At 42.5% G+C, this 12,936-nt stretch overlaps 1 protein-coding gene across 1 annotated transcript in view; it reads right to left on the bottom strand.

The window, feature by feature from the left end:
• The window catches only part of BRF1 (BRF1 RNA polymerase III transcription initiation factor subunit), a 172,115-nt gene that overhangs the window by 46,096 nt on the left and 113,083 nt on the right, over positions 1 to 12,936 (bottom strand). The window contains exon 12 of the mRNA XM_066321644.1: positions 417 to 478. Coding sequence (XP_066177741.1) covers positions 417 to 478 — 62 coding nt within the window. The remainder of the gene's footprint in view (positions 1 to 416; positions 479 to 12,936) is intronic.

The following is a 12,936-nucleotide window of genomic DNA, read 5'->3' as shown; positions in this document are numbered from 1 at the left end:
ATCACAGAAATCTTTGGAAGTACACAGGAGCCGCACATGCTGGTTTTACAGTTTGGTTTCTATGGCAGCCTCCTATGTTGAATCTATCTTAATTAAATAATGAATGTAGAGCTCTACCAAACTTAAAAAAGTTCTCCTTTGGAATAAAAGACATTCTAAAACATAATTATTCCAGCATGTTAAAAGCAAGCAGCAGCAGCCTACTAAATATATATATATAACTTGGGCAAGGAACACCAAATTCACAGGTTTGCATGAACATTAGATTTCAGATCACTGAAATTGCTCAAACCTCTCTATAGATCAGAGAGAAGAGGCATTTGCAGAGAGGATAAAACCAGGTAAAAACCATTTTGTTTTTCTCAGATATCCAGACAACCAGGATAGGAGACACCTGGGACAACGGGGCACCTTACCCGATCTATTTCACTGTCGTCGATTCCACTCAGATCTAATTCGCCATCTCCTGCATTCTCACCTGCAGAAAAGAACACATTCTAATCAGCCCATATGTTTGTCCAAAATCTACTGCAGCTTAAATTCTGCAGTAACGTCACACTTCAGGACTGTCCTTCAGAGATTTGCATCCTTCTGCTTTCATCCGGGAGGTTTAATGTGTTGCTGAGTATTTTCACTACAGAACTTCATGCACACAAATTCACCACATTGGATTAATTTAAAATTCAGGAAACAGCACAGCCTTCATCAGTACTAAAAATCTGCCAGAGACTTCCAGTCGCCTTTTTTTCACCCATTTTAATTTACAGCCAGAAATGTTCAGCAGGAAGCTGGGGAAACCATTTCAAAAAGATGACCACTTTTCTTTCATCATAACAAAAAATTCTCTGTCAGAGCATATAGGTCAGTAATTTATCTCTAAATTATGACTTAGAAAATATTTTCTACTTTCAGGGAAGCAGCACAGACTACTGCTGACAGTTACATCATGGCTTTCTTCTTGACTTTCTGAAATAACAATTTCACTGCAATTTTGCTACTTTGGTAGCTATTAAGACTTCTGAAAACAAATTTTCAAATATTCCATCCATTAAAAACCATAACAGCACAGAACTGAGGCCTAATTTGGGACTGACACAGCATACAGCTGCAAAACCTGATTTTCCACATCACACTGAAGAATTATAGTAATACACTATTAATGTAGTCCAGGTAGAGAAGAAAACAAATTATTTAACAAAGCCTTATGCTAGGGAATGAAGCAATCTTCTTGGTCATCTCCATTACATCTAATAAAGATCAAACAAGAGATGACCTCACCAGTTCACTTGCAGAAAAATATAAACAAATTAAGTTTCAACAACCTGCAATAACAAATTTAAACCAAAGTGGTGCAGAGCAGCTTGGTATGTTCACAGTACTGGGGATGTGCCTCCCCACAAACCAAACACTTTGAATGGCCTGATTCCCCAGCCTGGTGTTCCTGCACAGTGCTGGACCAGCGGAGGGTGATGCCAGCAGCAGCTCTAGGATCCAGTGGCAGGTCATGGCAACCAAACGGTGAAGTCAAGCAAAGCTTGGAATTAAGAGCATTCCCAGAAGATAAAACAATGATCTGCTTGGCAAAAGTCAGGGGTTTACAGCAGCTGCCTGAAGTACACGAAATCACAGGGGGAGGAATCCAACCACAACACCTGGTTAGGAATAGTCTGAGCTTCCTGAGGTGATGTTAAGGGTGCAGCTGCTCAACTCAAGAGACATTCCTTGGGACCAGCCACTGAGCACTCACAAAAGTCTTTTCAAAACCCACCTTAAACAATCAACACAAAGTTGTATACTTTCCACCCCAAGCCACAAGCAAAATGGGTTTTAACCCCCCACAAAAATGTCCCATCACAAGGAACAGCACAGAATCACAGAATGGTTTCAGCTGGAAGGGACCTTAAAGATCATCCCATTCCAGCTCCCAGCCATAGGAAGTGACACCTTCCACCAGACCTGGTTGCTCAAAGCCCCATTAAGCCTGGCCTTGAACACTTCCAGGAATGGGGCATCTGCAGTTTCTTCAGGCAACATATTCCAGTGTCTCACCATCCTCAAGTAAACAATTTCTTTTTAATATCCAATCTAAGCCTTCTATCAGTTTGAAGCCATTCCCCATTGTCCAGTCACTCCATGCCCTTGTAAAAGGTCCCTCTCCAGCTCTTTTATAGCTCATTAAGGCTGGAGATGGGTCATCTCTAAGGGTCATTTCTTCTCTAGGCTCAATAATTCCAGTTTTCTCAGCCTTTCGTCACAGCAGAGGTGCTCTAGCCCTCCGTAACACTATGGTTTGATTTTTTTTTCCTGAGATTGTCTAATAAAAGTAATATCAAGTTTACCAGTTCAGATAATCTGGTGCTAATTTGACCAAAAAGGCTTTAAAGAACATTTCTCACTGCCATTACATTTAGAAACTAATTGCACACTAGTCCCAGGCACCAGATTTACTTTATAACCCTTTTTCCCCAAAATACTTCAGAAGTGCAGAAGATTTTATAATAACTACATAATTGATCAGCACATATGCTTTTCTTCTGGTCTAATGTCTGCACAGTGCAGTAAAAACAGAACTTTCTGCACCAGTGCCAGCAGCTCCTCACACAGGCACCCTGCTACCAACCAGGCAGGGATGCACCCCTAGAATATGGCCAAGCACTCCCTGGCTTGAGGATGGGGAGGAAAAACAAGGTGACAAAATACATCCTAGTGGCCTGCTGCCTTTTTAATGCAACTGACTGAATTTTTTTATCAAAGCATGGAGAGGTATCACCCAAAGGAGTGCAGGGTATTTTCTGCAAAACAGTACTGTACATCTCTCCTGCTGGAACTGAGATAGAAACTTCCAGTAAGCAAAATGGCTGAATTTCCACCAAGGAAATGAGTAAATACTCTAGTCCACTGTCCAAGGCACCTCCCCAGGAGACGGTGTACCTGGGTCCAAGAATTGTTCCATCACATAAAACAGCTCAACAGCAGAGTGCAACGGGAGTCCAGACCAGGATATCATCTGGCTCCTAGGCTGGAAGGAGTTCATACAAAAATAGGACTTAAACTGGATCTCCCATATTCTGGGTAGCACTTAAACCACCAAGCTGTAGGATGGAAGGGGAGATGGCCTCTACCCTCATTGCATTATCTACCCCTTATTTCCTCAAGGGTTTTTTTGGGAAAAAAACCCCAAATTTTCAATTTGGTTTACCTGCATGAATAAAGGATTTATTTTTCTTCACTTGTCATTGCACCAGACAAACTAAATTCTCCACTGTCAACATAGGCTTCAAATTATGAGAGAGAATAACAGAGCCAACCTTGAAAATCACTAGTAAGTTCTAAAAACCATAGGTTAGAAAACCAAAACTTGGAAGTGGTGATGAACATACTCACTGTTCAACTTTACATAAAATTGATCCAAATATTTATTGTAGTAAAAACTGCCAAAGCATCTCAAAAACAATAAAAATATCCCACTGAAATCAAGCTGCCACTGCTTTTCATCATTATACACCTTGCTCCTCCTATACCCCACTATATTTTTGGATCAGGGGTTTAAAATTTAATATGTCACAGTACAGTAGGTGCCTGTTCTCTTATACAGCCCTAACATGCCAGACTGAAAATGATGCAATTTCAGGCACCATGAACAATTTTACATGTCATTTTAAATATAACTTGTTACTGAATTAGGTGCCAGTTTTTCTCATTGGATCAATTAGCAACAGGGACAGAAAACTCATTCTCCAACTGTTAAATTGCAGAGAAGAATCCAGAAGCAAGTTACACGTAATAAGCATTTCTTAGACCCTCATAACAGCAGCGGAGGGAGTAATTGCAGGATATCCCTCTGCCTGCAAATCTTCCTTTTTCCTGCCATGGCAATAGGCATTCATTAAATGGGTTTTTCAGAAGTGAAGGTGCATTCAAATCCCTAGTTTAATGCTTTCACTGAGAAAAAAAAAATACATGTTTCATTACAGAATGCCAATTCAAAATAAAACACATCCATTTTGGCATGAAAATTTCCATGGCAATCATTTCCAATGGGAGTAGACCCTACTAACCACAAAGATCTGTCTGCTTGATGCTACACAGCTCACTGCAGAGCACGGAAAGCAAATCCACTTCCTAGCTGCTAAACTTTTCAAAGCCATTTCTAAATTATCATTTTCTCTTTTAATAAAAGGGTTGAAATGAAATGTTCGACAAAATAAAAACACAGATGTGGTCAACATCTGGTCCAGCCTCTTAAGAGCTTATTTAAAAGCAGTAGTATCACGTGGCACAGCTCTGAGACATCACGGATTTCTTCTGTTACGAAAAACAACCACTTTACTGCAGGGCACAGGCAAAAAATAAGTTGGGCATTAAAAACAACAACACTACTCCCTTTCCCTCCAAATCCAGTTGTTAAACAAAAGGATCACCAGGAAGAGCTCAGAGCAAGGGCCACCCCACTCCATCCTCACCCAACGTCTCTGTAGCAAGTGCAGGAGGACGAGCACTTCTAGAGCTTTCCATCAAGGCACTGAATCAGCTACATTCATGCTACCTAAAACCATCAATCATCCAGCCAGCTTCCCAAAATTTAAAAAAAACTTCCCCCCAAAGCCCTCCCTTTACAGCCTTTTAACGTCTTTCCAACCAATTCCAGTAGACATGAGGGCTACAATCAGACACTGGGGATTAGGTTTGTAAACCTGTAGGATTATTTACTGTTCTTATCATTACTAAATACACACTAAACTGTCTTTTAACACATCCTCTGCCCCTCTCCCTACCTTTGTGCAGCTAGTTAAATGTATACAGAGTGCACTATTACAGAGATTTATTACAGAAGAATCATTCCACCCAATGTATTTTAAACCCCACATTTTTAAAAACAGTCACATGAAGAATATGTTTTTCTGTTTCTATCACAGGAGGCAGCACTATTTATTGCTCTGCCCAGATAAGAGGATTTCCTTACAGACAGAAATGGAGGCTGAACACTTCCCAGGAAATCCTCTAGGGTAGATATAATAGAAAGGCACTTGGTCCTCTGGTCCTGTGCAGCAAGTACATCCTTCATCACACCATTTCATAGCAAAGAGTTTAAACAAAGAACCTTTCCACCTATTTGGCACAACACCAGACACTAAGCACTTGCAGTATTTAAGAAATACTTTGGGGCTAGAGCACAAAAAAAATCTGTAAAGAGTTGGGAGATGCACTTTCAGCTACAAAAATCCTAAAGCAACAAACCAACCACAACCTGAGCCCCGAGCAGCAGAAACACTGGGACTGACTGCTGCTCTCCAGGGAGGGATTAAATCCAGTGGGAGCCACAGAAAGCTCCCACAGACCATGGGATGGACCCAATGAGCAGAAATGCTTTAACATCTCGAATTGACGAGCAATGCCAGTGCCACTTTGGGATACTGCGATGAGTGTGAAGGGAAGGCAGTGGCTTAGTGTTTAAAAAGGCACTGCATAAGCACGCCAGGAAATAATCGATTAGCTGATCAGAGGGGACACAAACCCATCTGGAGGGGGAGATAACTGATATACTGAGGGGTATGAAGGGAACAGTCATTAAAGGTGGGTAACCAGGAAGGGGAGCGGCACTGGGCAGACAAAGTGCTGTGGTGATTGTGCTGTAGGGACCAGGCAGGGAAGAGAATTGGATGTGTAAATGCTGCTGCAACAGCACAGGATGAGATACAAGGATCGGACGGGTGTGTAAGCAAACACACCACACATCAGAGGTGCACAGAGTCTGCGGGGCCATATGAAAAGAGAACACTGTAAGTTTCACTAACACAGGGCAAGAGCCTCCCTCCAGAGCAGGCTGGTAGGTAATCCTGGCTGTTTTAAGCTGTTGCTAACCCCATTGCTCCAGGTAAGGCATCTCCTTTTGTAATCCCAGCCTGCCCTGCCATGCTCCCATCCCACACCATGCACCCTGCAGCTCCCAAGGGCTCCAATTCCCCCAACTCACCTTTGGAAGCTGACACAAAAGAAGTATTCCACAAAAACAAGATGTTAAGGACAGAGCAAAATTAATTGCACTCGCTGACAAGATAAGGTCACAAAACACATGACACGTATGCTCATATTTAAGAGAAAATGTTTTTTACTTTATTGTACCTGAAGCCACCTTGAAAATTACAGCCTACTCCTTCATAGTGCCAAATCGACACCAGGATTTAGCTCTGGTGGTGTACAGAGCACACGAGGCCATGCACAGAGTATAAAGATAAATGAAGTCTGTCACTTTATTATTTCCTTCTGCCAAGGCAAGGTTAAGGGGTCCTCTCCAGCCAAAGCCAAGTTTCCAGCCTGCTAGCTCCTCAGAGAAAGCAAACACATCACACCACACAGAGTGAGGCCCCATCTTCCCAGAAACATTCACTCCTGCCGACGAGGGATGGCGGGAAGCGCTGCCGGCCGGCGCCGGGCTGCCCGGCAGTGCCAGGGCACACAGCCCTGCCTCTGCTAAGTGCCCACTGGCCAGCTCCTCACACTGCGACCCTAAGGAGTGCAGAGGCCAAGCCCAAAATGGGGCAAATGAAGGGCAATGAGGGAAAAGGAAAAATTTAATCATAATAATAAAAAATTCTACATACTCTACCACTGCAGCTGGGCAAGGTCAGTCTGTACAAAAGCCGGGATGAAAAAGCTCATCAGCTATTTCCTCACTCCTGTCTACTGAAAATAAGACTTTCTCACAAAGCAAAGCAGAGTAACAGCCAGGGCCAGACCTGGCTGGTTCGCAGGCACTTGCATCGGGCTCATCTGCTGTAGGCAGAGGATTTTCCTACAACATTGGGCCTTAAATCAGTGCAGAACTAGAAACTCATCTTTATTAAGTGCCTGCATCCATCTCCCCACACTGAGACTCAAGCTCCAGATGCTCTCTCTGTCCTGCTCAGCTGAGTGACACCCGACAGCCTTCCCCCATCAGCCACTTTCCTATGGCGGTCTCAGAACCATTATCCCGTCACAGGAACGGAATTTCAGATTTCTGTGCTTAATGATATATGGGAATAAATTATGAGAAAAGCTTTTCCTGCAATCAATCACTCTCACAGAACTTTTATTGGATAGTGAACATATTTTTTATAAATTAAATTTCAATATTGAAAAAAAAAGCACCTAACCACCAACCCTGCTGCTTTACTGAGAGTACATCCACACTGAAACAAATGCTATTGTTTCACCTGATAGTCCATGGAGGATCTAACCAAACCACAACCTCATATTTTATATCCAGTTACAGGTTATAGCACTCACCTAACAGACAAGGAAACTTGTTAACTTAATGCTTCAGAGAAATAGTTAATCTCTCCATTCTTTCCAGAAATCCTCCCTGCAATGTATTTTTTCAAAGCAGGTAGTACAAAACCAGTCCAGCAATAAACAAAACCCTTCTGATTATGAAGAATTTTCTTTGAAAAGGTAAGCTCATGTTCATTGAACTACAGAGCAACATAAAAAGCTCTTAAGAAAAAAACCCTTTCAACCTCCCAAAATAAATACAGCTGAAAATTAGGCTTTTGAACAGAAGAACATCTTGACACTGTCCTCAAAACCAGCAGCAGATGTTCTTCTTCTGCAATTACATTCATGTTCCCCCAACACCTTTGGAAAACAATGAAAAAGAGCATGGTTTATGCAACCTACTTGTTGCAACCTGTCGTTCTTTTCTGAGCTTGAAACCCCACTGCCATAACAATGCTCAGAGAACTGCTGCTCTGAACAGCATCTAAAGAGTTATCTTTTGCTGATGGAACCAATAACCAATAATCAAACTGACCAATACTCACCCAGAAACATACTACCTAACTACCACAAAAGACATTTTTCAGTGCCAAACCTTGGAAATTGTTAGAGCTCCCACGTACAGACATGAGTCTTCTCCAGCTTGTGATTTCTCCACCCAGCAATGCCAAGACTGACCACAGCACTAGTGCCCAAAGTGCCACATGCTCACCTCAATCTACACTCATACATTCACCCCACCTGCTCGAACAGTTACGGACTTAAAACTTTTTAAAATGAAAACTATAAAGACAGTTTTCCCCTGCTTATTGTGCTTTTCCAGCTGATCACCAATTCCCTGCTGTATTTTCCTCCTCTGCCTTTTATGCTGTTCTTGGCATCTTTTCTTCCCTTTCCCTTCCCCCAGCCCTCCTTCTTTTTGGTGCCTTCTGGCCTGTATTTTCTGCATTTTTTAAAATCTGTGCAGGGGGATCCAAGAGTAACAGTTTATACAAAGGGAGAGACCAAGGAGAAGAACTGATCAGCATCTCAATCAGCTCCCCTCTCCAAAGCCCACAAGGGCAGAGCACTGCCTTATCTCTGGCAGAGGGCGAGGGCAGTCCAACACCCTGGAGAGCCGACAGCAAACGCAGCCAGGCTCAGATCCCACTCCAGCTCGCTTTCCCCACACTGACAGACCACTATGTAAGACAGCAAGAGCACTTTACACCCGAGCCAGCCACAAAGGGAACAGCTGGCTTAATGTTTAAGTGCTGAAGCATCATTTCTGCAACTCGCCAGGTTTTGCTGTGGGCGCTAAATGCTCTGCTGTCCACCCCTGCGAGCCTAGGATCCTTGTCTGGCCAGCACTCAGCCACCCTAGCACATGTTTTGTTGAGAAGTATATCTCCTGTAACCCCCCACACCAAATAAAACACAATGGTGAGCTCTGCACTACAGAGAACTTAAAACCAAAACCACCTTGCCTGGACTATTATTGTTGGTCTTTTTTAAAATTGCGTATCACTTTCTGTTCCACCAGCAAAAAAATTTAAATGAATAGAGCCATGTAATTATACAGCCATACACAAACTGATCTAGTGGATGGTGTTCCAGACCACAGCAGGGAGGTTGAACAAGATGATCCTTAAGGTCCCCCCCAACAAAACTGCACCAAAGAGCTGCTCCAGGTCAAAAACAGCCTACCAAATTAACTTACCCACATGAGTAAGTAAGTAAAATGAGTTAAGCTTTCCACTTATAACTTGTGTCTAGTCACCCTTAGCATCTCTCAGCAAAGGTGGGCTGATTTCTACACCCTCCTTTGAGGTTCCGAGCTTGTCTGTGGTAGATCTGGTGACAAGCTCAGCACCACCCATCAGAAGCCATCCAGACTACAGAAATGCTTCAGCAGAAAATTATTAGCATTAAGACAACATGAAAATATGGAGTATGAAATTATATATCCAAGCCCTTATTTAGAGGAAAAAATCAATTTATGTCCTGGCCATTTACCACACTGTCCAGGCGGGCTGAATGGTGAGAAGCTGTTAGCTGGAAGAAAATTATTAGGTAAGAAATTTCTCATTTTGTTACCCAGCTTCTTCCTTCCTTCGTTGCTAATGAGAAATAGCAAGTAGGGAATTACAGAGATGGGGAGAGGAAAGAGGACATAAAAATTTATTATTAAAAAGAATAACAGGCAAGAGCAGAATGTCCCCTATAAAAACCAAGGTGGGAACCTGGCCCAAATGAAATCCTCTGAGGTGGATGGGGGCAGAGCAGGTACCAGGCAGAGTTTCATGTTGCCAGGACCATCAGAGGCATGGAGCAGAGAGAAAGGACACACAAGATCCTCACTGGTTTGGTGATTAGGATCACCAGTTGGGGTGTGCAAAGTAGGAGATACTTGGTTTGAATTCTTAAAAGGTGGCAGCTAAAGAAATGCAGATCTGTGGTGAGAGCATCAGTCATTATGCAGCAGAGACTTGAAGCCAGCACAGACCATATTTTATAATAAAAATTACAGCAGTTGCACTGTTTCTCGTTAGATGAAGTGCTATCTTTTTGTCTCTGACCATGCCTAATGGCTGAGAAACATGAAGGTGATAAAGTACTTCTCTATCTTGCTCTGGACCAAACAGAGCTCTTGTAGGAGCCCTGCCCCAGGGACCAAGGCAGTTTTGTGTCAGGCAATTTTATGTATGAAGTATATAAGGATGGCTGCAATCCAAAGTTTAGGCATTGTCTGGGTGGCTCCAGATGCCACTGGAGCACAGCAAGCTCCCTTGGTCACCCGGCCACACTGTTGACAGCACAGCTACAGCAGAAACTCCTCGGGAGGACAGGCGTGGCTCTGTCCCTCACCTCCTCCTCCTCTCCCCTACGTTTCAGTGACTGCAATGAACCTTTTCCCAGATGCACAGCAGACAGAGGAGAAGGATTTTAACATTTTGCCTGCAGCAGCTCTGAGGCCTTGGCATTTGGACAGACTCATCCCTAAGCATGGCACAATTAGCATGTGTACTCCATATGCTTGAGATCCATCCATTACAGCGCTGGAATACCCTCTGACACCACAATCCTCCAAAAGAAGAAAGTTGCGGAGAAGTTCCTGGAGAATAATTTGTCTTATCCTCCAAGAACACTGGAAAAAGGCACTTCTGTGCATAGGAGGTTTTGGTGAAGCTGGAGAAATAACCTTTCCCAACAAAGCCCAGCAGCATGATTCACCTAGGAAGCACGGAGCTGGTTTCAAAGCCAGCCTTTCAAGCTAATGGCTATCAGAAAGGCCAGCCATCTGCCTGTGCAACCTGTCCTTATGATTAATCTCAACATCTGACTTGTATATAAAGTTTATATACTAACAGGAATATGCTTCATATGTCATTTTAGCTAAGTTCTGCATTGCTGATTTTACAGTTTCTCTGCAATCTGGCCATCCTCTCCACATTACAGGCACATAAAGGACCCTGTTTAAATGTTGATTAGATGCAGAGCAAAGCAAATGACTTTGGGAAGATTTTACTAAGTCTCAAAAACTCGGTAAGCATTTCAAAGAGCGCACTGCAAAAGATAAGGTCCCACATCCACATGTAATTAATTATTTATTTCAATTTATTAGGCCTCTACTTAACAGTGTTGACGAGGCACAAAGTCACAAATCATGTCTCAGTCTCACGTGCACTGGAGGGATTCATGGCTCTTTCTGCCATGCAGCCACTTTATTGTACAGCATATGGCATAGTATCAGAGTTGTTCCTTAATTAACTGAATAAGAATAGTTTCTGTGGAGCTCAATCCAGGCTTCCCACAATGAACATTATCATGGCACCCATTCTCAGCAACATGACTACATGTCCACAGCCCACTGGGAGAGAGTGATGCACTTTTTTTGTACCAGTTCATTTAAACACATACAGCACCACAGGCAATACTCATTTCTCTGAAATCAGGAATGTTTATTTTGAATTAACGAAACTAGAGTTGTCTTCTGAAAAGACGTTCTGCATAACATTTTACTATTTCATTACAAAATCCCATCAGATAGATCATGATTTCAAATTCAGATCTATCATTCTCTTCTATGGAATAGACATTTATTTGTATTTTATTTCTTTTACTTCTTCAGGTAAGAATAGATGGATTGTTCCTTACGCTAGTTTTAACTATGCAAACTCTTTCTGCAGCAAACTTTAGCATTATGAACTGTGCAGTGAAATAAGCTCAGGATAACAAGCTGATAGAAGGGACCGGTGAGGGAAGAGCCTGGAAGATGCACAGACAAAAGCCCTGTCTCCTGAAGGAGTAAGATTTTAAATCTTGCTAGCAAGATAAAGCAGAGAATACTAAAGTCCAGACAAAACACTCCCATGCAATTCCCTTCACGCCATCAAAACCAACATAAAAATCATTAAATGCTAAAATAAAGCCAAGCAAAGGAACATTACTGTCAGCAGCTGCCAACTGAAATGAATGACCCGGGTTAAAAGCGTTTGCTGACGTAGCTGCATGTTGCCACAAAGGCTACAGGGCTGTGGCAGCAAACCGGTCTGTGGACCAGCTCAAACCATGAACTGGACTGTGGAACAGCTCAAACCAGGAATGTGGAGCTGGGCTCTGCCATCACTCCCAGGGACTGAGGGGATTGAAGCTGGAGCTTTGCCACTCAAAGGCCTTTTGGGAGCAGGACCCCCTGCACCCCTCCCTCCAAACCAGGAGTAACAGACCAAACATCAGGCCAAGTCACTATTTCTGGCAGCAATGGGAAAGAACCAGGAATTCTGGCCTTTGGCCAGAAGAAGTTTGTTTGCAGGTCGATGAAAACACCTTAGAGCTCTGACACCACTGACAGGCATCAGTGTGGCTGTGCCAAGACATCCAGACCTGGCATCACCTGGGGGAAATCCAGCAAAGGAGCACTCAGGCTGTGCCAGAGGCTGCAGAGGCACAGATCCCAACATCTGCATCCACAAAAGTTTAACTCTCAAGGTGTTTCTCAGCTGCTACTAAGAGACAATTTTATCACCGCAGTGACACTGCAATCAACCAGCTTGGCTGACCAAAATGATGCATCTGCCAGCCATAAAAAATTAGACAATATGTAATTCTGCATTTTGCCCAAATGGAGAAGATAGATTTGAACAATACAAGTTATCTAAATCACACCCTTAATTGTGCTGGCACTTAAAAAAAAAAAAAAAAAAAAAAAGGAAACAAGAACAACAATTTCAGGCTTTTGTGTTAATTTTAGACATTACATTTTTCTTCACACTGTAATAAAATCAACATTTGAAATCTTTGGATGCAGCAAAGAGAATGAGGAAACTTGCCGGTTTTTGAAGAATCAAAAATTAATATTACAGCCATTAATTCAGATGAGTAACTACATGATACTGTAGGGTTGGTTCCCTGTGTGTTCTGCCCCAGTGATGGCTTAAAAAAATTTTTTAGCAACAAAATGAAGTAAAAAATGTTCTGTTTCTTTTTTTTTTTTTTCAAAATTACTAGCATTGTAAACTCATGCTGGTATTTGAAAGTCAGTCTGTGCTCTCCTAGTTATATACCCTTATTATCTTAAAGATTCCACAATTGGAAATTACTTTTTGTGACACTTAAGCCGAAAAGAAAAAAGCTCTATTGCATCTGCAGAGCCGAATGTAGTAAATTGTAATAAACATTCATCTTTGTCAGTGGCTC

This window comes from Sylvia atricapilla, chromosome 6 (assembly GCF_009819655.1).
Source record: "Sylvia atricapilla isolate bSylAtr1 chromosome 6, bSylAtr1.pri, whole genome shotgun sequence".
Lineage (NCBI taxonomy): Eukaryota > Metazoa > Chordata > Aves > Passeriformes > Sylviidae > Sylvia > Sylvia atricapilla.
Note: the sequence above shows the minus strand (reverse complement) of the source record. Positions and strands in the feature narration are given on the sequence as shown.